Source organism: Rhinopithecus bieti, unplaced genomic scaffold (assembly GCF_001698545.2).
Source record: "Rhinopithecus bieti isolate Rb0 unplaced genomic scaffold, ASM169854v2 scaffold_19482, whole genome shotgun sequence".
In the NCBI taxonomy this organism is placed as follows: Eukaryota; Metazoa; Chordata; class Mammalia; order Primates; family Cercopithecidae; genus Rhinopithecus; species Rhinopithecus bieti.
This window is the reverse complement of record NW_016809768.1, coordinates 132,980-160,041: the sequence shown is the minus strand read 5'-3', so window position 1 is coordinate 160,041 and position 27,062 is coordinate 132,980. Positions and strand designations below refer to the sequence as shown.

The 27,062-nt window shown below is 36.9% G+C and overlaps 1 protein-coding gene across 10 annotated transcripts in view; it reads left to right on the top strand.

The window, feature by feature from the left end:
* The first annotated feature begins 520 nt into the window (after positions 1–520).
* RBM44 (RNA binding motif protein 44) overlaps positions 521–27,062 on the top strand; it is a 38,115-nt gene continuing 11,573 nt past the window's right edge. Inside the window, exons 1-14 of one of the 10 annotated variants that reach the window (XR_001888821.1) lie at positions 521–602; positions 9,588–9,678; positions 12,972–14,581; positions 14,848–14,906; positions 16,144–16,305; positions 17,044–17,227; positions 17,316–17,338; positions 17,702–17,798; positions 19,382–19,496; positions 20,226–20,354; positions 23,239–23,321; positions 23,426–23,499; positions 25,201–25,291; positions 25,420–25,486. Coding sequence is in view for 9 of the 10 variants with exons in the window: in XM_017890294.1 (XP_017745783.1) it covers positions 9,606–9,678; positions 12,972–14,581; positions 14,848–14,906; positions 16,144–16,305; positions 17,044–17,227; positions 17,316–17,338; positions 17,702–17,798; positions 19,382–19,496; positions 20,226–20,354; positions 23,239–23,321; positions 23,426–23,499; positions 25,201–25,486 (2,895 nt within the window). In the remaining variant the exon portion in view is untranslated. Of the gene's footprint in view, positions 603–1,341; positions 1,692–9,587; positions 9,679–12,971; positions 14,582–14,847; positions 14,907–16,143; positions 16,306–17,043; positions 17,228–17,315; positions 17,339–17,701; positions 17,799–19,381; positions 19,497–20,225; positions 20,355–23,238; positions 23,322–23,425; positions 23,500–25,200; positions 25,487–27,062 lie in introns of those variants that run through there. The other 9 variants (XM_017890299.1, XM_017890298.1, XM_017890297.1 and 6 more) reach the window with 9 other exon arrangements.

The following is a 27,062-nucleotide window of genomic DNA, read 5'->3' as shown; positions in this document are numbered from 1 at the left end:
TGATTGCTGCGATTTTGGCAGCCTCTAAAATCCTGTGCCCGTGACAAATGCCTCACTGGCCTCACCCTAGTCGCGGCCTGACCCTGCTAACGGTATTTCCAGAAGATGGGCAGAGGACAAGCCAAACACCAGGCGGGACCATGCGGCCTGGGAAACAGTTCGGCAAGGAAGCCGGGCCTCTGTCCCACCACTGAGGGCGGAGGGCTCGGCCTGCACCAGACCCAAACGAGGGGCAGTCTGGCCTCTGCTGGCAGAAGCAGCGCTTCCAAGTATTTTCATATGGTGGCTTTGCAGAGCTGCGCGGTCCAGAAGAGGGTTTCAGGCTGCAAAGCTGGAAAGTCTTGTGGGCGCTCTGCGCGCCAAGCCAGACGCCCACACTCGCTTCTACGTCACGCAATATTCAAGTACGCGGCCTCCTTCCCGCGCTTTCGCGCCCACAGGCTGGGCCAATCACAGTGCCGCATTTTTCATACTGACCAACAGGCGGTGGGCGGGCCGCCGGTGACCGTTACCCGGCAGGCGCCGCGGCTGCTCTGGTGACGCCACTGGCTCGGAGGCCGCTGCGGAGAGCCGGGCATTGGCCCTTGGAGGCGGCAGCGGCGGTAGGTATCTAGCGGCTCCCAGGTGCGACGGTCAGAGACGCGGGGCGGCAGGTCGGGCAGCGAGGCCGGCGAGGGCGAGGCCATGGGCTTGAGCGGTTGGGGATGGCGAACCCCGCGTGTGGCCGGTCCCGGTGGCGAGGCCCGTCCCGCTGAGGCACGCGGGGACTCCTAACGGCGGTGTAGGCGAGGCCAGCGAGGCGGGCTGGGGACTGGCACGTTCCTCGGGTGGCACTGGAGTTTCGGCACCGCAAAAGTCGGTCTCGAACGCAGTCGCGGGGGGCCGGTCACTCAAACGCGGTTATGTCCCTGGGGAAAGCTAGAAATGCGCACATATACTTCTTCTTGTCGCGGAGACTGGTGGAGCCTCTGCTGCGTGGCGGGGACTCTAGCGACAGGGGGACGCGAGGTGCATTCTGTACTCAGGCGTGTGTGCCCTTGAGGACGCGTCGGACGCCCTGGAGGAGGCACCAGCTCCTGACCTAGTGTGAGGGGCCCGGGCGGTTTCCCTAAGAAGCGCGTATTTAAGATGGGATCTGAAGTTGAGCGTGAATTAAAGGTGGGGTGGGGAGTGGGCAGGCGAGAGAAGGAACAGGGCCTGACTTTTTGTATTTTTAGTAGAGACGGGGTTTCACCGTGTTAGCCAGGCTGGTCTCGATCTCCTGACCTCGTGATCCGCCCGCCTCGGCCTCCCAAAGTGCTGGGATTACAGGCGTGAGGCACCGCGCCCGGCCAGGGCCTGACTTTTTAAGGAAATGGAAAGGAGGGTGTATCTGGAAGACACAAAGTGCCCAGGTTAACACAGAGGACCACTGTTGGGTTTTACGGGGCTTATTCAGATTTTAATCTGTCTGAAAACAGTGACAGTCCGTTGCTGAGTTTTAAGCAGGAGCGTAACTTGATTGGATAAGCATTTTAGAAAGATGATTCTGGCCAGATGTGAGATGATTGCCTGCATAGTTGTGAGAGTCAGGAGTTAAGATTGACAAGACCTCAGGGATAAGGGAGGTGTCAAGGGCGAGTCCTGTGATTTCTGGCTGAGTTCTGGCGATACCATTCCCTGGAGTTTGGTGCACTGGAGGAAATAGTTTGGTAAGTGAGAACTAGAAGAAAATAATAAAAATGGGCATGTACCTAGGAGTACAGTTGCTGGATCATGTGGTTATCTTGTGTTTAACTTTCTGAGGAACTGCCAGACTTCTCCAGAGTGGCTGCCCCGTGTTACATTCCCACCGGCAATGGATGAGGGTTCTGATTTCTCCATGACCTGCTCAACACTGTTACTGTTACTGTCATCCTAGTGGGTGTGAAGTGATACCTTTTGGTTTTGATTTGCATTTCCCTCATGACTCTTGATAAATTGAGCATATTTTCATGTGTTTATTGGCTATTTTTATATCCTCTTTGTCAAGTCATTTGCTCATTCTTAATATTGGGTTGTTTGCCTTTTTATTGTTCAGTTGTAAGAGTTTTTTCTATATTCTAGATAATAGACCTCTAGCACATACATGATCTGCAAGTACTTTCGTTATACTACAATTTTCTCTTTGGCAAACGTTTTTAACTTTGGGTGTCTTCATATTTAAGAATGAAGCTTGCAACACACTGCAGATTTCAGAAAATGCAGATTTGAGTGTAGAATCAGATGTGAATGAGAATCCAGCTTGAAATAGTGTTGCTTTTCTCACCAATTTTTTGAAAATGTGTTTTTAAAACTTTACTTAAGTAATGAATGTACTTTCTATGAATAAATTAATAAATATTTGAAAATGTTGCTTTAATTTGTAATATGGTAAGTATTGATGGATATTACCCAAATATAAAAAAATCAACCTCCTTGGGACTCTCAATTTTTTTTTTTTTTTTTTTTTTCTGAGACAGAGTTTCACTCTTGCGTTGCCCAGGCTGGAGTGCAATGGCGTGATCTCGGCTCACTGCAACTTGCTCCCGAGGTTGCAAGTGATTCTCCTGGTTCAGTCCTGACGTAGCTGGGCTTACAGGCATCCGCATACCACACCCGGCCCAGCTACATTTTTTGTATTTTTAGCTAGACGACGACGGCGTTCCACCCCTGCTTCGGCCCAGACTGGTCTCAAACTCCTGACCTCAGAGTCACATCACCACCCTCTGGCCTCGGCCAAGCTGGTTTGGGATTTTACAGGCGTGAGCCACCGTGCCCAGCCAGGGTTCTCAATACTTTTTAAGAATATGAAGAGCTGGCTGGGTGCAGTGGTTCATGCCTATAATCCCAACATTTTGGAAGACTGAGGTAGGTGGATCCCTTGAGCAAGGAGACCATCCTGGGCAGCATGGTGAAGCCCTGTCTCTACGAAAAAGTTATCCAGGCATGGTGGTGCATGCCTGTAGTTCAGCCACTCGGGAGGCTGAGGTGGGAGGATCACCTGAACCCCCCAGGGAGGTTGAGACTGCCGTGATTTGTGTTGCTGCCATAGCACTCCAGCCTCCAGCCTGGGCAACAGAGTGAGACCCTGACCTAAATATATATATGCAATATTTTGAACAATCAGATGTATCAAATATATATGTATTTGAATTATCTTCCTCACTGCAACCTCCATCTCCTGGGCTCAAGTGATCCTCCCACTTCAGCTTCCCAAGTAGCTGGGAACACAGGCTTGCACCACCATGCCCAACTAATTTCTTGTATTTTTGTTAGAGACGGGTTTCACCATGTTGCCTAGGCTGGTCTGGAACTCCTGAGCTCAAGCATTCTGCCTGCCTTGGCCTCCTAAAGTGCTGGGATTACAAGTGTGAGCCACCGCACCTGGCCAGACTAGTTCTTTTTCATACATAATAACTAGTTATCATCTAAGAAGAAGGAATGACTCTTATCTTGGAGCCATTCCTTATTTCTCCTTTTACATTGGGATGCTCTATGCCCTTTCCTGCTTCTTAGCCTGGCTAGCCCCTACTTGACCATCATTTACTTTTTTGATAAGTTTTTCCTTACCTTTATTAATGCAACCATGCTATACAATTATTGTCCACGTAACTGTCTTATTTAACCCCTAATTGTCTTATTTAACTTTGTGAATCCCAAAGTAGGTACAGGTTATATTTTTCTTGGTCAGAATTTTAGTTTTAATTGCTTTTATCCTTTTTTCTAGCAAGGATTTGAACATAAAATTAATTGCTTTTAAAACAACTAGCAGTTTGAAAACTCCAAATACATTTTGAGCATGTTACGTTTTATCCTTTCAGTCAAAATCATACTAAAGGAGTCCTACCCCCAATGGCTAGCTCTTACTCATCATTCAGATCTGAGGTTAAGTAACTCTCTGAAAAGCCTTCACTAATCCTTAGACTAGGTTAAGTCTTCAATATTTCCCATAGCACCTTGTGTTTCTCAAAATATCCAGATTGTAGGAATTTCTTAGGGCAGGGGTTCCCAACCTCCAGCCTGAGCTCTGCCTCCTGTCAGATCAGCAGCAGCATTAGATTCTCATAGGAACTCAAACCCTGTTGTGAACTGTGCATGTGAGGGATCTAGGTTGCGTGCTACCTATGAGAATCTAACTAATGCCTGATGATCTGAGGTGGAACAGTTTCAGCTCAAAGCCGCTACCCTACCTCCAATCCTCCAGTCCGTGGAAAAATTATCTTACACAAAACTGGTGTCTGGTACCAAAAAGTTTGTAGACTGTTGTCCTCAAGTATTGTTTCTGAGCCCCAAATTAGGCTGTTGAATCTATATTTTTAATGAGCGCCCCAAGTGATTCTTATATCAGGTAAGTTTGGGAAAACGTACTCTAAATTTATAGAAGATTTACGTGCATCCATCCCCCTTTTAGAAATTGTATGCCTGTTGTGCTTCATGGAGCCAGTGACTGATCACCTCTTTGTCCTCAACACTTAACATATAACTTAGAAAACACAGGCTCAGTAATTACTGAATAATATATTAAAGAGTGATTCTCCAAAGAAAGGTACTCATCCCTGAAACTGGAAGTGTAATTGCTTGGTAATAGGGTAGACATATATTTAACATCATTAGAAATTGCCCAGTTTCCAAATGGTTTTAACAATTTGTATTCCCTCAAGCAATGTTGAAGAATTCTAGTTTGTCCACATCCTCACCAATATCTGGTGTTAGCACTCTTTTTAAAAGCCATTTTGGCCAGGTGCAGTAGCTCATGCCTGTAATCCCAGCACTTTGGGAGGCCGAGGCGGGTAGATCGCTTGAGCTCAGGAGTTCAGGACCCAAGTGGATCACTTGAGGTCAGGAGTTCAAGACCAACCTGGCCAACATGGTGAAACCCCATCTGTACTAAAAATACAAAAACTAGCTGTGTGTGGTGGTGGCGCACCTGTAGTCCTAGCTACAAAGGAGGCTGAGGCAGGAGAATCACTTTGACCTGGGAGGTAGGGGTTGCAGTGAGCCAAGATCACACTACTATACTCCAGCCTGGGCGACAGAGCGAGACACACACACACTCTCTCTCTCTCTGGGTGACAGAGACACACACACACACACAAATTTTAAGCCATTCTAATGAATGTAAAGTGGTACTGTGGTTGTTTAAATTTGCATTTCCCTGATGACTAATGATGTTGAGCATGTTTTCATACTTATAAGCAATTTTAAAAATCTATTTGTACAAGTTATTTATGTAATCTGAATAAGCGTCTTCTTTTGGATATATGGATTGTGAATACTTTATTCCAGTCTTTGGCTTGTGTTTCCATTTTTTTAAGTAATGTCTTTTGATGAGGAGAAATTTCTTAATTTTGCAGAATCCCAATCAACAACTTTTAAATTAACACCTTTTGTGTTCTAAGAAATCTTTGCCTATTCCAAAGTCATGAATATATTCTGTTGTGTTTTGAGAAGCATTATAAATTTGGTTTTCACATTTTAAAATATGATTAATCTCCCTTTTATTGTTGTGTGTGGTGTGGTGTGGGTCCAGGCATTTTTTCCCCTCCAGGTAAAAATCTAGATTGTAGAAATCTACTTGTGCCAGTACCATTTATTGAATATGCCTTAGACCTTTTTTTCTTTTTTCTTTTTTTTGAGACAGAGTCTTGCTTTGTCACCCAGGCTGGGGTGCAGTGGAGCAATCTCGGCTGACTGCAACCTCTGGGGTTCTCCTGCCTCAGCCTCCCAAGTAGCTGGGACTATAAGCGTGTGCCACCATGCCCAGCTAATTTTTGTATTTTTAGTAGAGACAGGGTTTCACCATGTTGGCTAGGCTGGTCTCAAACTCCTGACCTCAGGCGATGCACCCTCCTCAGCCTCCCAAAGTGCTGGGATTATAGGCGTGCGCCACCATGCCTGACCAATACCACATTTTCTTTATCTGGTCTACCGCTGATGGGCATTGGGTTGATTCTGTCTTTGCTATTGTGAATAGCACAGTGATGAATGTACCAGTGCAAGTGTCTTTTTGGTAGAATGATTTATTTTCCTGTTGGTGTATACCTAGTAATGGGATTGCTGGGTCAAATGGTAGCTCTGTTTTAAGTTGAGAAATCTCCAGACTGTTTTCCACAGTAGCTGGACTAATTTACATTCCCACCAACAGTTCCCTTTTCTCCACAGCCTTGCCAGCATCTGTTGTTTTTTGACTTTTTGATAATAGCCATTCTGGCTGGTGTGAGATGGTATTACTTTGTGGTTTTGATTTGCATTTCTCCGATTAGTGATGCTGAGCATTTTTTAATATTTGTTAGCTGCTCATATGTTTTCTCTTGAGATGTGTCTGTTTATGTCCTTTGACAATTTTTTAATAAAGTTGTTTTTCATTTATTGATTTGTTTAAATTCCCTATAGATTCTGGATATTAGGCCAGAATCTATAGATAGCAGATGCATAATTTGCAGATATCTTCCCCCATTCTGCAGGTTGTCTGTTTACTCTGTTGATAGTTTCTTTTGCTGTGCATAAGCTCTTTAGTTTAATTAGGTCCCACTTGTCTTTTTTTTTTTTCTTGCAATTGCTTTTGGGGACTTACACATTCTTTGCCAAGGCAAACCCACAGCCAACATTATACTGAACGGGCAGAAGCTCAAACTATTCCTCCTGAGAACTGGAACAAGACAAGGATGCCCACTTTCACCACTCTTCTTCATTGTAGTCCTCGCCAGAGCAATCGAGCAAGAGAAAGAAATAAAAGGCATCCAAATAGGAAGAGAGGAAGTCAAACTGTCTCTGTTTGCAGACTGTATGATTCTATACCTAGAAAACCCCATAGTCTCTGCCTAAAAGCTCCTAGATCTGATAAACAACTTCAGCAAAGTTTCAGGATATATCAATGTACAAAAACCAGTAGCATTTATATGTTATATGAGATATAGCATTTATATAGCATTATATGAGAGTGGAATCAAGAACACAGTCCACTTACAGTAGTCACAAAGAAAATGAAATGCCTAGGAATACAGCTGACCAGGGAGGTGAAGGATCTCTACAAGGAGTACTGTAAAGCACTGCTGAAAGAAATCAGACAACTCAAATAAATGGAATCCATGCTTGTGGATAAAAAGAATAAATATTGTAAAAATGGCCATATTCCCCAAATCAATCTACAGATTTAACACTATTCCTATGAAACTACCAATATTATTTTCACACAATTAGAAAAAAACTATTCTAAATTCATATGGAACCAAAAAAGAGCCTGAAGAGCCAAAGCAATGGGAGAAGGACTCCCTTATTCAAATAAATGGTGCTGGAATAACTGTCTAGTCATATGCAGAAGATTGGAGATAGACATCTACCTTTCACTATATATCAAAATTAACTGAAAATGAATCAAAGATTTAAATGTAAGACCTCAAGGCCAGGTGCAGTGGCTCAGGCCTGTAACCCTAGCACTTTGGGAGGCCATGATGGGGGGACTGCTTGGGCCCAGGAGTTTGAGACCAGCCTAGACAACATAGGGAGACCCTGCCTCTACAGAGAATTTTAAAATTAACCAGGCATGGTATTGTGCACCTGTAGTCCCAGCTACTCAAGGGGGTGGGTGGGGGAGTGCTAAGGTGGGAGGATCACTTGAGCCTGGGAGGTCAAGGCTGCAGTGAGCTCTGATGGCACCACTGCACTCCAGCCTGGGTGACAGAGCAAGACCCTGTCTCAAAAAAATTAACAACAACAACAACAAAAGTAAGACCATAAACTATAAAAATTTTAGAAGACAACCTAGGAAATACTCTTCTTGACATCAGCCTTATTTATTTCTTCTTGTATTCATTTTGGAAGGTGGTTTTCAAAGAAGTATGTCCATCTGAGTTGTAGAATTTGGCAGATAAAGTTGTTTATTATATCCTCTGTCATTTTAATGGCTGTAGATCCCATAGTAATGTTCCTTTATTATTCAGGACATTGGTATTTTGTGTTGTCTCTTTTTCTTAGGTAAGTCTAAGAAAGGCAACCTCCATCTGCCGGGTTCAAGTAATTCTCGTGCCTCAGCCTCCCACATAATTGGGACTACAGGCACACGCCACCACACCCAGCTAATTATTTGTGTTTTTAGTAGAGACAAGGTCTCACTCACCACATTGCCCAGCCTAGTCTCAAACTCGAGCTCATGCAATCTACCCACCCAGCCTCCCAGAGTGCTGGGATTACAGGCGTGAGCCACTGCGCCCAGCCTGTTATTTACCTACTTTTATTAGTCTTTTAAAAGAATAGCTATCGATTTTAGTTACCATTTTTACTGTTTTAAAGTGATCACTTCTGTTTTGTCTTAACTAATTATATTTTCAACTTTTTTGGCTTATTTTTAATCTTTTCTAGATTCTTGAGAGTTGAGTGTTCATTTATTTCTAGCTTTATGTAATAATAAGCATCTAAAGTTGTGACTTCTTTTGGATATAACTTTGACCATGTCCTGTAGATTTTGGTAGTTTGTGTTCTTATTGTCATTAAATTTTTTTAATTATCAAAGTCCACACAGCTTACTAAGTGACAAAGTCAGGATACAGGGCTGTCTCCATGACATGAGATCTGCTTTTTAATATCTTCTCCTTATAGAGGAGAGAGATTACATTTAGATGATTTCTTTCAGGATCAGTGATTGAAATAATTCAGAGTTAAAACACAATGAATTCCTTTTTTTTTTTTTACAAACTCATCAGGAACCTTCGTAACACTTGATTACCAGAGTTCTGCTGTAGACAACTCAGCTTTTAGGGGTATGGACAGTGACGATAAGTAGGGGACAGAGGCTCAAAATGATTTTGTGAGTTGGCTGACTTCCTTCTGCTTGTTGCCTCTGGGATCATTCATGTGTCCATTGGGGTGTTCTACCAGTAATTAGCTTGGGCTGCTTCATGTGGCAGCTGGGTTCAGAGTCATTCTCGCATGTACCCCCAAAATATGTACATCTAATATGTATCAATAAAAAATCATTATTACCTTTTTAATACAGTTTTGAGTTATATTTTACTCATTTCAGTGATTTTTTGTAGCCTTATCAAGTGTTGCAACCATCCCATCATAAACATATCTTAGAACATTTTTATCCCCCATGCCCATTTATAGCTAATCTCTCTTCCCATCTAGCTGCCTATCCCAGGCAGCTACTAATATACTTTCTCTATATACATTTGCTTTCTTTGGATGTTTTACTTAAATGGAATCATACAATAGGTGATCTCTTTTATCTAGCTTCTTTCATGCAGCATGTTTTTGATATTAACCCATAAGGTAACATCTATCAATAGTTTATTTCTTTCTGTTGCTGAAAGATTTTCCATTGTATGGATTTGCCACGTCATTGGTTTTTAGTAAGTGTACCAATTGTCTTGGAAACTTTTTATCTAGGTTTGACATAAATAGGGTGATGTTATGGTCTTTAAGACTCTATTTTTTATATTTAAACTTATTTTAGTGACCTAACACATTGGTTTTTTTAAAAATGTTCCTTGGAAATTTTAAAAGAACATATCTTTTCTGTCCTTCATGTAGTTGTCAATTTATGCTTTTTAAATATAATAATAGTTCAATATTTATACCTTTTCTAGATTATATATCTTTGAGTGATGCAGGCCACTGCAGTGGTGGAGACAGCATCTGGTAAAGGCTACCACAGTAATGGAGGCAACCTCCAAAAAGGTAAGGGTCTAGGCCACTTACCCTTATTCTTGGTGGGGAAGCGTGTTAAATGTATTGTGCCAGACAGTTTGCCCTTCAGGTTGCTGCTTTTTAACTCTTCCTCCCTCTAAGGTGGTAAGACCTCAGTATGTTTTTAACTTGCCAAATTGACTCAGGTGATTTTTGGTGGATCAGGGCAGTCTAGGCAGGACCTATCTTTAGGAGAAGGAAAGTGAGCAGGAAGAAAGGATTTCTGTCCAGCCAGCCTTTCAAGAACTGCTGACAGGTATAGTTGCCTTCAGGGTGATCAGAAAGTGTGCAGGTTGACTTCTACTGCCCAAGTTGTATATGTTTTCTTCTTCCCATAAATCTGAAATGTATTTTTCTTGGGTCACGGCAGAAAGAAAATAAGAAATGGCAAGAGTCTAAAAAGCAAGATGACTAAACTTTATGTGCTTATGACTATATGTAGCTTAAACTATTAAGATACATATATTCTAGATTAAAACAAAAACTCTACGTTGTTCATGAGACGTATTTAAAACAAAAGAAAAGTTTAGGATAAAACGATGAACAAGTTAAAGAAATTCACTTAAAAATTTGGGGTGATAGTAGTAAAGAGTATAATCAATGCAGAAAGCATTGTAAGAAGATTAAGAGGGTCATTTTAAAATGATAAAGTTATACAATGAAGATGTCAGTCATGAACCCTAATGGAATAAACAGTATACTTTGTATTCATACATTAAATGTTGGAAATCTAGGGAAAGGCTGCTGGAGATTGGACATGATAATGGTTCTCTATCTCAGTAAATCCCAATAGGATATTTTATGCAATTCAAAATGGTCCCCAAAAAATAAACTTTAAAAAATCTGTTGGAGAGAATGTAAAATAAATTTTAAAATACAGGAAAAATCTTACCAGATATAAAAATAACCTGTGATACTATAATAATTAAAACAGTAATACAGTCATACAAAAAGATAATAGGTTAATGGAATGAAATAAATAGAAAGAAATTCTTAGAAAATCATGAAACAGAAACAGGAAGACTTCAGAATATGATAAAGGTGTTGTTTCAGCTCAGAAGGAGAACAATGGATTATTTGGCAAATGGTATTAGGACAAATTGACCATTCATTTTGGAAGAAAGTTAAGTTAGAGTCCTACCTTATGCTAAAGAGAAAAATAATACTCTGTGTAGTGTAAAAAGACTAAGTGTTAATCTCCACCCCACCTACACACACACAATTAGATTAAATTATAGGAGAATATTTTTATAATTACTTGGTAGAGAAGATCAAAGACACAAAACCCAGAAGTTACAGAAGACTGATTCATTTAACTAAATAACCTGGAAAATTCTGATATGACAAGATACTATAAAAAGTTAAAGCCAGGCAAGCTACTTGGGTGGCTGAGGCAGGAAGATTGTTTGATGCAAGTCTAGCACCCAGGCAACACAGCAAGACTCTGTCTCTTAAAATAATTTTTAAAAATTAAAAGATAAGCAATAAGCTAGGAAAATTCAGTTATATTACAAATGTAAAAAAAAAAAACAAGGAATTAGTATCTAGAATGTATAAAGGACTTCTAAACTCTGTCATCTCCAACCACATATTTATAACAGCTTACTGGACAGACATTCACATCTGGGTCTCTACTTGACCAGAATTGAATTCATTATCCTTATTCTCCTCCTCATTTTTCCTCTCTACCTTCTAAACCTGTTCTTCATGCAGTCCCTATCTCTTTGGCCCTGAATATTCCCATTCAACTATAGTACCAAGTTATAAACATGTAAGCATTATCTTTGAGTGCTATTTAAGTAGGTATTTATTGACCAGTTGGTAAGTCATAACATCAGTTTAGCTGATTGTGATCAACTTTTTTTTTAAAGAAATGGAATAGAATAAAATAGAAAATACCAGAATACACTGGACATGGGTAAAATTTTTGTTTTACTTATACACATACATATATGTATGTGTGTACTGGGTCATGATATAAAATGTAATTCCGATTATGGTCTTAGTCAAAACAAAATCTTTTGAAGACCACTGCTCTCTCTCTTCCTCTTACTGTCATCTCTAATTGGCCACCAAGACATGTCAGTTGTGGAACTTTCATGCCGGTCTCTTCTTTATTCCACTTTTGTATGCTTTTGGTACCTGCCTTTATTCTCCTTTTTCAAGTTTTTAGTCTTTCTGTTGCCAGGAATGACCACAACTTAATTCCAGTCACATTACTACCCTTTAATGAGTTTTCAGTGGTCTTTTGTTGTCTTAGAATAAGAGCCAAACTTCTTAGCACATCATAAAAGGCCTTTTTCAGTTCATAATTCCTGTCACACTCATAAGAGTTCTTTCACTATAGAGAAGCTGTCTTACAGTTTCCTGAAAATGCCATGTTCTTTCACACAGCTAATTGTACTTGTATTGGATTTACCTAAAATAATTTTGTCTATTTTGTTTCAAAATACTTTCGAAATATAAAGTTTTTCTGAAGTCTGCTTCCCTGTTTTCAAAATTTACCTGCTCCATCAACACAACTCTGTCAGCACTGTTTTAAAATTACATTTTTGTGTGCTTATCTTATGACCCTATGAAAACCATAAGCACTTGGGGACAGCATCTGTGTCTTCTTTTCCTTTGTTTTTACAGTGCCTAGGGCTAGCACTAGAAGGCATCCAAAGATTTATTAAATAAATTTATAAGAAAAAAAGTTTCTTATTAGACCATTTTACAAACAGTGGCTGCCCTGTAAATAGTAAATTCCTTGCCATGGAAAGAATTCAAGAAAATCTTAGCTGTTGTCTTAGATCAGACTGCCATAACAAAATACCATACAGTGAGTGGGTTAAACAACAGGCACTTATTTTCTCATAGTTCTGGAGGCTGGAAGTCTGAGATCAAGGTGCCAGCATGGTCAGGTTCTGGTGAGGGGTCTCTGCCTAGCTTATAGATGGCTGCCTTCTTGCTGTGTCCTCACATGACAGAAGGGGGAAGCAAGCTCTTTTGGTCTCTTCTTGAAAGGACACTAATCCTATAATTAGGGTCTTGCCCTCGTGACCACATCTAAACCTAATGACCTCTCAGAGTCCCCATTTCCAACATATGGGTCTGGCCTTCAACATATGCGTTTGGGAGGACATGGTTCAGTTTTTAGCTGCTACTGAAAGGGATATTTGTCATGGATGATGTAAAAAGTAATTCTGCATTGGGAAGAGCTTAAACCAGATCATGTCTAAGGTTTTTCTAGTGTTTAGATTCTATAATGTTGCTGTTAATGTTTTTATCCTTTTTTTAATCAGATAAACCTTCAAATCCAAAGAAAGAAAATTTGTTATTATCCTCCAATGGTTGTGATAAAGTCAAATTGACTTTTCCTGATGATGACTGGGATTCTTCAACACTAGAGCAAAGAGCTAATAATAAAGAAATCAACAATATTGACAAGATGGATTTATTAGAGCCAGTTTTTTCAGTGAGTCAAGATACTAACACAGAGAGTACTCATTTTCAGTCAAGTGAACTTGAAGACAGTACTGACTATGCTTTCTTGAATGAAACATATTCTATACATTACCCAGAGTCAAAACTAAAGAAGGAAAGTCTTATTCCTTTAAGTTCAGAATTAGATCTTGAAGTGCAGAAAAAAGAGGAGGTGTTTTTTGATATTTTGGAACATCAAGATAAGACTGTTGGCCTGGAAAGAATCTACAATATTTCAGATGCTAATTATAGAGAAAGTGCTGAAGATACACAAAAGCATGATACAGATGAAGACTCACAGCAGGAATATCACAGTGCTGAAGAACAAGAGTACATAAGTAACCACTTATCTTTTGACCAAACAAAAACATTAGGTATATCTAATCCAGAAGTTGTTGAATTAGGAAATTTGGGTTATGAAGTTAAATGTGCTAGCAATGTAGAAGATAATCGTGTTAACTCGGGAAGTGGTTCTATCATCTCTTCAGATTCATTTGATGTTTATGGACAAGAAGAGTCACTTCATGTCTCCAAATTTCAGAATTCTGTTATGTTAAGAGAATATCATGACCTAAAGCAAGAAAAGTGTAAGGAAAAAGAGACAAGTTCAGTGTACCACACTGTATTTGATGGCAGTGTACTAAGAAGCAATTCTCCAGGAAACCAGGAATCTCAATCTAAGAGTGGTTCCTTGAGCCTTCAAAAAGTATTAAAAACGAAAATTTATACTGAACACATGAAATCTCAAATAAATGAAAGTAAAGATTTTTGTGGAAATAAAATTGCTGAGAACAAACTATTACTGCACCTTGAAAATCCTAGCACATTACCACAGGATAACGCTTTAGAGACATTACCCCAACCCTGCAAAGATTGTCAAACTTCCTGGACCTCTGTTTTTGATGATTCAATAATTTCTGCCTGTGGATATTCACATTATGAAAGCCTACAAAACACCCCTGACTCAGCCTTAGATTTTTCTGCTATACTACCGAAGATTGCAGTGAGAGATAATCAGGCAATAGAAGATAATACTTGCCTAAAAGTTGCTCATAGCAGTACCACAAAGAAAACATGCTTTCACAATATGGAAGGAACATGTACTAACTCCGTGACAGATGCAGCAAGTTGTACAGTCACAATTAATCAGACAGTGGATGTTAGCACTGATTTTAGGGCTTGTTTCACAACCAGCAGGGCAACAAGTGCAAGACCTTCTGTAGTATCTACATCAAGCAACACAGACATAACAATGATGAATAAAAAACGACCTGATGAATGGCAAAATGAGAAACAAAAAAGTGTGGCTTGTAGTACAGATTGGTCATACAGTGAAGATTATATAGATACACAGATGGCTGTGACAAAAGGATCAGGAAAATCTCCCTCAGTTGACAGTTTAAAACCTAATGGAAATTTTCTAAATAAGGTAAAATCAATATGAGTAATAATAAAATTTAGACTTTATAAAGAGACAGTGTATGCTAACGTAGATGTTTTTGGTTTGTTGAATTAGGGCTTTTGTGAGAAAATGCTAGATGAGGGGAAAGGTTTGTAAATTACCACCAGTTCTATCCTCCTCGCATGGCAGCTCCTCCCACAAAATCCAATAGAAATTGAATTATACATTTTACTAGTTTGGAATTTCAGATGTAACATATGTTTTTTTAATTTAATTTTAAATCATATTTTCAGGATTTCCTGGAATTAAGAAAACCATGTGGTATCACAGACCTAAAGAAACATCCTGAGAGGTACATCATATATATATGCTTACGGATACATCTGGAAGAAAAAATCAAAATAGTATTTGCTTTCTGTATAGCATACTTACCCGTATAGAATAATAGCTAAAATGGACTTCAAGAAATCATCTGTTTCAACTGTTTGCCTTCAAATAAATATTAAAACAATATAGAATATTAAAGCTCTTCACTTACTGAGATTTCAGTCTCAATTTCTTGAGAAACTCGTGGCATCTAATCTTTACTTGTTCAACCCAAATCCATGATTTAATTTTCCATTTCCTTTCATTTTATTCACCTGTAGACCAAAACAAACTAGCACCTTTGGAATATGTCATTTATTTGGAGAAGTAAATAGCTACTTTCACAGGAGCATTTTAATCTTGATTTTAACTCATCGCGTAATTTGCTTTGCATTTATTAGATACTCTTGTAATTCAGAACACAGTGGAGAACCAGGAAGTGGGAGGGAGAGAAACAGGGAAGGTCTAAGATAAGCCAAATTAGTTATCATACTCTGAGGTCATTTACTTTTTCCTTCACTTGTTACTCATCCTTCTAATGTTTAATCTGGTGTTTCAGTTCTATAAAATTAAATAGAATAATTGGTTTCTAGAAGCAAAACTATTGAGAATAGCTAGAAGTGGCAATTAGTAATAAGAGAAGACCTCCAAAAACTACTAATACTCAAAAAAACAGTGACTTGGGGCTTTTGATATAATAGTACTGCAAAATATTTGCTTATTGTTAATGATCCTTAATTATTAAGAAATAATGTATTATTTTCATTAAAAAGATATTTTTTCAGATAAGTTTCATCAAAAATGCTATAAACTTTAAAAAATCTTGGCAAAGTTTGATTTAGGTTGAAAAAAATCCAGTTGGTTCTGATAAATATAGGTCCTTACACAAAAATAAACTTTATTCCCAGAATGAGCAATTCTCCAAGAATAACAATTCTCACAAAATTCAATACTTCCTTTTTTTGGTAATTGAAAGTATGAATTTGAGAAATTGTTTACTTCCTTGGACTCTCTAGAAATGAATATATTTAGCTTTAAGCATTCTTGTTTTTGAAAGTTGTTTATAATATTCCTTACAGGCCTTTCAACCTCAGTAAAATTGATTTAAAACTTGAACCAGGGAAAATATCAAAAAATTTAAAATCTGTTTTTGGAGCATGTCTATTACTTATTAGAAAAATGTTTGAATGCTTACCGTGAATCCTAGTCTTTTATTTTTAAAGGGAAGTTCAACTTTTTAAAGATACGGAGAAGGATTTGCCATCAATGTGCTGTCAGAAAATAAGGCAGAGAGCCATAAAAGCAGAGCTGCACCTTTTAAACGTTCACTATCAGATGTGTCGTCGCCATTGTTGTGATATTTACAAACTTGTAATGGAAAATAGGGAAGGATTAAATATGTGTTTATTAATTTTAAATCTGTTTTTTCTTAGAAATTTGTCACTAGCTTTAAGTTTATTCTAGACAGTTTCTTTAATTTTCATTTTTGAAGAGTAAAATGAGGAGTAGATTGTTACTGGGTTTGTTAGTTAGCCTAAGGGTACTAGAACCCTTGAGTTTCATGGAGGGGCCACAGTACATGGTTGGCATGACAAATCCAGTGAAAACATAGATTTGTTGTTTCTTTATAAAGTTCAAGTAAGGATGAAGTTAGAGGGTTTTGCATGACATGCTACCACACTTTCTCTGGCTTATGTGTCGAGAGTTGTTTGTACTGCCCTTAGAAAAACACATTTACTGTGGTTCATTTTTTTCTTTTACTCAACATTTAAAAGAAAATATTTATAGTTCTAGTAAAATTAGAACCAAGTGAGGTTGAGCAAGGTGGCTTGTGCCTGTAATCCCACCACTTTGGGAGGCTGAGGCAGGAGAATCACTTAAGGCCAAGAGTTCAAGACCAATGTGGGCAACATAATGAGACCCCCCCCCCATCCCTACAATACATTGTTTTACAAACTAGCTGGGCGTTGTAGCATACATGTAGTCCTAGCAACTTGTGAGGTGGAGACAGGAGGATTGCTTGAGCCCAGGAGTTCAAGAACCAAGTGTATAATATAATATTAGTGTTAAATGGATGACTTGGGCCTAAATAATTTAGTTTTGTGCACTCAACTTTTGAACAGGAATTTATCAAGTAATTCTGCTAAGAAGGAAGTGGGATCAGCACTACTGTCCCTTTGGGGGGACTTAAAAGTTAGATATGTGACTTTGAAAGAAAAAATACACAAAGGCATACCACTGGAAGAGCTGCCCCCACTGTCAGTAGAATCAAAATTATTATCTACCTTCTCTACTTTTGCTTCCAGGGTATGTATATATGTTTTGGAAATTAAAAATTTTACTTCATTTAGACAAAACATTTTAAACAAAGATTTTTTTCCTTTTCTCTTTCCAGCTAATGAAAAAAGAAACACCTGTGTGAGTTATGGTTTCATCTGATTTATAATTCATTAGATTCTAAAACTTGCTTAATTCAGTTAACTTTAAACTTTCTGTTTTGTTCCCTATTTAGAACATTGATAAATGTTTTATTGAAGTGTTTATCTTTTTTCTTGATATTTAATATTGTACAAATTTATGGGGTACATGTAATATTTTGTTACATGTATAGGATGTGTACTAATCAAGTCGATATTCAGGATATCCATCACCTTGTGTATTTGTCATTTCTATGTGTTAGGAACATTTCAAGTTCTCTCTTAGCTACTTTGAAATATACGTTGTAGTTAACTATAGTCACCTTACTCTGCTGTCAAACATTAGATCGTTTTTCTTCTGAAGTGTTCCTTTTAGCTTTTCAGAAGCAGATGCTGAACGAGATGATCAGAGGGCTCAAGATTTTGATGTTTCTTCAAACCTAAAAAAGACAATCTCTCAAGTAAGGGTCCTTGAAAGTTCATCAATGTAAACCTTTAATTGTATTGTTTAAGTAAAGTAAACCATAATTTTCAGAAACCCTGACATCCTTCTTTTCACTCAGCTGGCTTACTTTGTGTACTACCATTTGATGGATATAACTGATTATAATGATATATTTATGTCAAATCCTGATCAAACAGATGTCAACCGTATATGTTGAGTAGGGTGACCGTATAATTTACACCACGCCAGGAGACTTTTGCGGTTGAAAGAGTGAAATGGTAATTCTCTACGACAGTCGGTATAAACCTGGACTGTCCTGGGCAAACTATAATTTAGTGCCATAATCATGTTAAGCCAGTTCAGTTAAAACTAACATTTTGTACCTTCATCTCATGAGATAAAGTAATAATTCAGTCATTTTAGACAGAGTAAAGTTATAATTTCTTCTTTACTGAAATGGATGAAAATCATTTTTAAATGCCTGTCATAAGTTTTCTTACTCTCTCGTTCCCCCAAGAAAATGTTTGTCAGATGACAACCGAGAAGGAATATTTAATCTATGTAAGAACACTCTGAAAATTATGAAGCGTCACGGAAACATTGGTTATATTCCATTATTGAGCAAGGAGGCAATAGAATAGGAAGGCTGGGGTTTAGTCTACTTTTCTGACTTTGGTTTTAACTCTGAGTTTTCTTTATTTAAGTAATATTAATCCCCCAAGATGAATTCCAAAGTTAAAAGTCAAATACTTGATTGAGTAAAAGTAAATTACTTTAACATTGTCTATTCCATTGTTAAATTCTTTTTTAAAAAAAATCTCAGTTATCCACAAAGAATTAACAGGTCAAAACTAGATTTTATGTATTTAATGGTAGGAATTGTATAACCTGTTTATTTAGAGAGAACAATAAATTATTTTTTAAAGAACAAGATGAAGATGTCGTTCTTTATAATCTTGGTTTTAGCTACAAAACAATATTTATTTTAAGTTGGGATTACGTTTTAATTCCTGTCTCATTAAATTAACTGGTAATGCATGAAACTCAGTATACTGTGTTTCTAAATTTCAGCTACTCATGTACCATCTTCACAATTTACCATAGCCCTGTATTACCTATAATGTTACTTTGTCTTTAAATGATTCTCCTTTTTACATAAATTTAAATGTAAATAATAACTATTACATATAGGAAAGAAATATTCTTATAAATAAAAGATACACATAAGCATACACTAAATTAAATATATAACTGTTAAAGGTTACTGTGATAAATACTTGTGTGTATATATATATACCTCCAAAAATTATCTCGATTACTTCTCGTGTGTATGCCACACTTTGCCAAATAGTAGTGTTAGCACAGTCATTATACACAGACTAGATTCAAATTGTAATTCTTGTTAACTGTGTAACATGAAGCAACAAGTTACTTAGATTCTGTTTTCTCACATGTCAGGTCAGGTTGATAATGTTTTGCTTTCATAGCCCTCATTACTGTAAGGGCTGAATAATGCCAGTGAAGAGTACCTGTCACATAGTAAGAGCATAATAATTATTTGCTCTTATTTATTGTTGTTTTTGTTATCTTAATCCTCAGATGTCTTTATCATCTGACAATAGTCGTGCTACACAACACATATCACCCAAAAAAGATGACTTTAAAAATGGTAATATAAATGCAGACTTTCGTCAACTGAAACTTGATGATAAAGGTTAGTATAAAAATTTGTTATCTTGTATAGTTGCTGGAAAACAAAATAAGGTTTAAAGTATTGGTAGTGTTTATTCATTAAAGAAAAATAAATATTCTTAATTGACAGAAAGGCATCATTCTGATTATAAATGTCAAATATGTTCTTATTGCTATTTGACATCTTTAAGGTTGCCTAATATAGCTGACAATGCTAAATAATTATATGGACTCTTATTCTTTTGGTTCATGTTTTAGTATGAAAATTCTCTCTTATATCTAATTTGTATCTCTAAATTGTATGCATTTTAGCACATGAAAAGAGATTGTGATCATTCCAAAAGATTATTAATTTAATTGTAATGAAATAAAGAGCTGCAACGCAGCTTAATTCTTTCAAAGATGTTTCATGTTATTGCATATATAAAGATAATATGTCTTTTTCACTAAAGGACAATTCAAAATGCTGAAAATTAAGGGTTTCAATAAGCTGGGAATAGTGTTTTAATTAAAGGAAAACTAGGAAACAGATCACTCAGACAGAAAGCAACTTTTTATTCAAGGACTACTAAAAATCTCTTCTCAGAGAATCTTTGTGCTTGGTTCTCTTATTTTGCTAATATTTATCTTCAGATTTATACATAAAACTCTAGTAGTCATCATCATGCTGATTCATCCATGGTTTTTAGATAACTTTTCAGTGTGTTGGACATTATATGTCATTCATAGCTCATTGTGTTTAATGTCTTAGACTGCAGACCTTACCAAGAGATGAGTGAAGACTGGTCTGATGCTAAAGAGAACCTGACAGGAGTTGACATCTCAGGAACACAAGAAAATCAAATAGAACAAGACAGATGGAATTTGGATCTTACACTAGGTTGGTTCTCAAGAATTTACTGAGAAATCCTAACCTAGATTATTTGTAAAATAGTGCTTACCTGCTTCTATGTTGTGATGGGCAACTGAGTTGTTTTAATATTTTATTCCTGTTTTGGCTTTTCTTTATAAATAAAAAAATGAGGAAATTGTTCAGCTGGAGGTCAGTTTTTTAAAGAGGAAAAAACTGCTAAAAGCTTAAATCCAAGATTTAGTTTTAACAGGTAGATACCCGCATTCTTTCTCCTGCTCAAGGCCAACATCAGCACTCCTGCAGGGCATCGTTTTCCTCTTTCCACACGTGGGTACATGGTGAATAAAACCAGCTTCCCAGTTACCACCAGGCAACCAGTACTAATCTGTCAAATTGGTGTTAATGATGAAAACTATTTGCTTTCTCTTATTTCAATAATTTTAGGGATGTTTTCATTTTTAGATAGTCCTTAATTGCTTAGAATAGTTATAGTTTTCTCTATTACCTGTGATTATTGCCCTTCTATCATTTCTAGGTAAGTTTATGCTACCTTTCCTTATTTTTTTGTATCTTATATGGATTTTTCTTTTATTTTCCATATCAGCATTGGTTTTATTGTTTTTTTCTGCTTGTCTAAATAATGCTTATTATGGTTTTTTAAATAAAATGTTAAAATATAGGAAAATTAAAATTAACTGGTTTCTCCAGTAAACTCAAAACTTTCTCAAAACGGTTTCTCAAAAAACTGGTTTCTGCAGTAACCACTATGAATATTTTAATGACCATTTTTATACATTTTCTTATGTATATATTTAATACACACGTACAATTTAAAGTAAATAGCATTATATCATCTATTTTTGGGGTTTTGTTGTTGTTTGTTTTTTGAGACAGAGTCTCACTCTGTCACCCCAGACTGGAGTGCAGTGGCACCATCTTGGCTCACTGCAACCCTTCACCTCCCGAGTTCAAGTGATTCTCCTGCCTCAGCTTACAGGTGCCCACCACCACACCTGGCTAATTTTTGTATTTTTAGTAGCAACGGGGTTTCACCAGGTTGGCCAAGCTGATCTTGAACTCCTGACCTCAAGTGATCCACCCATCTCAGCCTCCTGAAGTGCTGAGATTACAGGCATGAGCCATTGCACCCAGCCCCATATCATTTAGTTTTATTCTGTTTTTTCTTCCCTTGCATTAGTTTTCTTCATGTCACTTATCACAACACTGTATGGTTTGCTTACCTGATATATTGACTGCCTTCCCATCCTCTCATTAGCTCAGTGAGCTCAGGGATTTTTATATGTTTTGTTTACTCCCTATCTCCAGTGCCAGGTACAGCATGCAGCCCATTGGATGTTCATTAGCTATTTTGTGTTGAAGTAGTGAAAGGTGAGGTGATGGGTATAATGTATGTCTTCTGATTCTTATTTACCCTTTTTTACTATACTGTAGCTCATTATTCCCTCCTCACTCCAATGTAAAAATATAAAGGTAGGTGGTTTTGCTGTTTTCTCTATAGAATACATCATGATTCAAAGAGGTTAACAAATGGAATAAGTTAATGAAGGTTGGGTATTATTACCTAACGACGACAAACTGTGCCTGGATTCCAGCACCACCATTTACTGTATTTGTGACCTAAACTCCTGAGACCTCAGCCTCCTTATGTGCAAAATGAAAATAATAATAGCTACCCTGTGGCATGGTTGTGAGAATTACATGAGATGATGTGTATAAAGTGCTTGCCATATTGCCTGGAGCACCAGAAACACTGGATAAGTGTTAGGCTACTCTTATATATTATTATTTAATGAAAAAATAAAATTTCCATATCTCCCATTACTATATAAAAATTATAAAGCATATAAATAAAAGCTACTTTAAGGATTCATTCAGCAAATATTTGTGTACTCCCTATGTGCCAGGTATGGGATTTGCTAGTAATTTGAATCTCTATTCAGTGGATCCTTTTTGGTTTCAGGTTCTCTTCACAATAGAGACTATGAAAATGTACTCTAAGAATTTTGAAATTTTTTATCAAGAAAAAAATTTATCCATAATCCTAGCATTTGTAGTTTGGAAAATCATGCTTTCTAACTCAAGTTATCTCCCCACTTTTTTTCTTGTGTGCCCTTACCATTATTACAAGCTATATGTTATAATACCTGCTATTGTTCCTTGTCCAATTAAAAGATTTTCTTGGCGTGATGTTTCCCCAGCAAGGGAATTTGCATAATGAGAGCTCTCAGACCACTAGCTCTAGCCAGCATTAACACTAGGGAGTTAAGATCCTGTGTGTGTCCAATGTTCTAGATAGCACTTCTCTGAACCAAAGACAAATGAAAGACAACTGCAGGTTGAGAATATTTTTTAAAAGCCTGTACGAAACATGTACAGACTTTTTAGGAGTCTCATTATTCCCTAAACAATACAGTATAACAAATATTTACATAGTATTTACATTTTATTAGGTATTATAACTAATCTAGAGATGATTTAAAGTATACGGAAGGATATGTGTAGGTTATATGCAAATACTATTCCATTTTACATAAGGGACTTGAGCATCCTTGGGGTGTCTGAGAACCAGTCCCCCAGGGATACTGAGGAACAACAATTACAGTAATTGATTACTTTGTTTAGATGTAATTTGTCCATTTTTGAGCTATAAGAGACTTAACTAACCCAACCCCTTTAGTTTTTAAGATGATGTGATGAAGGCCCAGAAATCTTAAAACTATACGGCAGGCTATTAGTCCTCAGTCTAGAAGTGCTGATAGTTGCTGATGACTTTATAATAATAAGCTTTGGGTTAGTAAAAAGGAAGCATAAAATATGTAACAGCGTTCACATTTTCTCTGAAACATATCAGTACAATAAGGATCATTTCTGTTATGTGTTTTTCTCTAAGCAGAAACGAAGAATGTTGAACCCTCACAAAGAGATAAAGGTTATTTGATACATGTTGGTGGCCTCTGCCCTTCAGTATCTGAGGTATACCAGGATTATTTTTTTGAGCTTCATTTTCAAGTTTATTAGTTGTTCATGTTTTGTTGTATTTTTCTACCCTTCACAAACTTTTATTTGTCTTCTTTTAGGCTGATTTAAGGTCTCATTTCCAAAAATACCAAGTTTCTGAAATTTCAATTTATGATTCTTCTACTAATTACAGGTGTGTTTCCCAACTTTAATCAATATGCATTATTATGTGTCTGCTGTTTGCCAAAGGTCCTATACCAGATCTCAGCCACAGTGGTGACAAAGTCAAGGGCTATTCTCATAGGGTTTCACAGGCCAGGAAAGGGGACACATGGACAAATAGCTGCAGTCTTGAGTTGATACTGTTCTTAACCAGATCTTTTTTTTCATTATACTTTGTAACTTGTTAATGGTATACAGGAGACTTATTGATTTTTGTATGCTTTATCTTGCTACATGCCATTTCGTGGGGAAGTAGAGCACATTAGGCAAAAGAACGGCTTCCAGAAATAGATAACATTGGTTCAATTCCCAGCTCTGTCAACAACTTGGTTAATAAATTTAGGCAAGTTACTTAACCTTTCTGTACCTCAGCCTCTTTGTATATAAAGTGAGCATAATAATACTACCTTCACAACATTGCTGTGAAACTATTACAAGTAAAATATGTGAAACTCTAGGAATAAAGCCTGGCACATAGTAGGTGCTCAGAAAATTGTGTTTCATTTTACTATTTCTGATTTCAATTACTTTTTAGTTGACACTCAGTATATTTTAGGTAGACAGCTACCTCATTTACATATATTTACTTTGAGTATGTATGTTGCTACTTTCTGTTTTGTCCAGATGATTCAAAAGTATTAAATAACAATGGCCATAGCTTAATGGAATTTTTTTTACTGTTTTATCATTAAAAGTGATAGCTGTTTATTTCAGATACAAAATTTTTATCAATTAAGAAAGGATCCTATTTGTAGTTGGGGTTGCAATGTATTAAAAATGTGTGTCTTAAATGAAGTCATATAATTGTAAGATAATTGTTTAGCTGTAATTATTTGACCTGTTGATATGATGTTAATACATTTCATTAAAGTAGTATTGTAATCTTAGGAGCATTACTTGATGTGACTCTTTTAGTATCTTGCTGAATACTTTTTAAGAACTATAGTTTTTTCTTACTTGAAGTATTTTGCATTCTGTGTAGAAATTTAGAAAATACAGTTAAATGCAAAAATACAAGGAGTTTATAAAAATGTATCCATAGTCTCATCATTTGAAAACAGCCACTCTTCCCAGGATTTGGTGTATATCCTTCCATTGACACTGTCAAGGGCTGATGCTTTTATAGGAATAGCTATTGCCCAACTTTCTTGTGTATATAATTAAAATTCTGATTAGATTTTCCAACTCTTTGTTTTTGTCTGTATATTTCCCCACTACAAGATCATAAAGATACACTGTTGCGTATTCTGCTAAATATTTAAAATTTTGCCTCTCACATTTAAGCCTTTAAGTTATCTGAAGTTTATGTTTATACATAGGGATTAGTTTTAAGGTTTTTTAGTTATGGATAATCAGATGTCCCCAGACCACTAATCTCAGCAACTCTATCATATATGAGCTTTGCAAATATTTTACATTAGATTTTAATATAAAATTAATAGGAGATAATGTGTAAGAAATACTTTTCTTCTATTTCCCATCTTTAACTTGGTTTTTATTTAGTTATCCTAAATAAATATTCTTCCTAATCCCAAGGTAAGTACAGCAACCTTTTTATTTTTAAAAGCAGTTATTCTTGTGAAAAACGTATTTGCATCCGTAGTTACAAAATTAAGTTTGATGTAATTTGAAGTCATTAACAACCTTTCGGTTTTCTGCTTTTATGTTTTAGATATGCATCTCTTACTTTTACAAAAAACAGTGATGCAAAGATAGCTGTGAAAGAAATGAATGGGATAGAAATAAATGGGAAGTCAGTAAATGTGAGGCCTGTTAAAATTCTTGAAGAATATACATCACCACTTTCCTCCAAAAATGGGAATAGAATTAGTTCGAATAATTTAGAGAAAAGCACCAACAAAGAAATCCACTCAGCCTTCTCCATTTCTAGATTGCCCAGAACTAGACCACGGCAGCTGGGATCTGAGCAAGACAGTGAGGTTTTCCCTTCCAACCAGGTTAGTGTTTTTGATAGATCCCTTAGATGGTCTTTGTATGTCATATTGCTGTAAGTAGCTTTGTAGAATAAATAACTTCAATATGCAGTCTTGAAATGGGAATGACAGCATTAATCTGAATTGTTTTTAACCTTGAATCCGCCCTAACCTGGTTTTCTACAACTCCAGTTGTTCCTGGGGGGAAATCTAGATCTTTGTAGACCGAGCTCACAAAAAACTCATTTTAACTAGGCTCTTTGCCAATCCTTCACCGTCTTTTTATTACTACTCTATAAGTAACTAATTATAATTTCATCTTGATTTTTCTTTCACAGCTAACCTTATCTCATAATTGTTAAAACCATAAAATGTAGTCATTTTATTTTCATACATTCTCATGTCTCTCTTACTGAGGTAAACACCCTGTGAAAAGTGGTAAAGTTTGCCTCGTTCAGTCTTTTCTCTCCACTGCTCAGCAAATTGCCTGGAATCCCATAGGTGTTCCATATATGTATTTTTTTAATTTACATACAGTAAAATTCAATACTTTTTGGTGCCTATAGCTTTAGACAAATGTATATAGGCAAATCAGCACCACCATAATCAAGATTCAGAACAGTTCCATCATTCCAAAAAATTACCTCGTGCTCTGATCTGTTTCTTATTCTTAAAACTTGACCTTTTTCAGAACGTTATATAAATGAAATTATACTATATAGCCCTGTTAGCCTGGCTTCTTTCACTGAATGCATTTGAGATTGATCCATGTTGTTGTGTGTACTGGCATTTTATTCCTGCTCATGCTGTGTCCATTGTTATTCAGCTTATTGTTGAATTTTGATGTTTAGATATTCTGATTTTGAGTCCTTCACCAGATGGGCGATTTGCAAATACTTTTCTCACTTTGTGCCTTGTCTTTTCATTCCGTTAACAGTGTCTTTCTCAGAATAGGGGTATTTTAGTGTTTATGAAGTATAATTTATTAATTTTTATTCATAATGTATGCTTTTAGTGTTGTAGCTAAGAAATCTTAGCATAATCCAAGGTCATAGAGATTTTCAGTTAATTTTCATATATTGTTTCTGGTATTTGTTGAGGTAGTTATTGTTTATTTGCGTTTGTTTCTGTTTTGCATATGGAATAGTTTCAGCATCATTTGTTGAAAAGATGATCCTATTTCTGTTGAATTACCTTTGCACCTTGGTCAAAAATCAATTGGCCATGTTTGTGTGAGTCTATTTCTAGACTGGAACTGTTTTGTTGAACTGTTTTGTCTCTTTCCACCCGTAGTACGCTGTCTTCATTACTGTAGCCTCATAGTAAGCTTTGAAATCAGGTGGAATGAGTCCTCTAACTTTATTCTTTTTCAGAGTTATTGTGGCTATTTAGTCTCTTCGCCTTGCTGTATACTTTTATAATTCACCTATCTACAAAAAAAAAATCCTACTTTGATTTTTGCTGGGATTATTTTGAATCCATAGATCAGCACAAGAATCAATACTTGGCCGGGCGCGGTGGCTCAAGCCTGTAATCCCAGCACTTTGGGAGGCCGAGGTGGGTGGATCACGAGGTCAGGAGATCGAGACTGTCCTGGCTA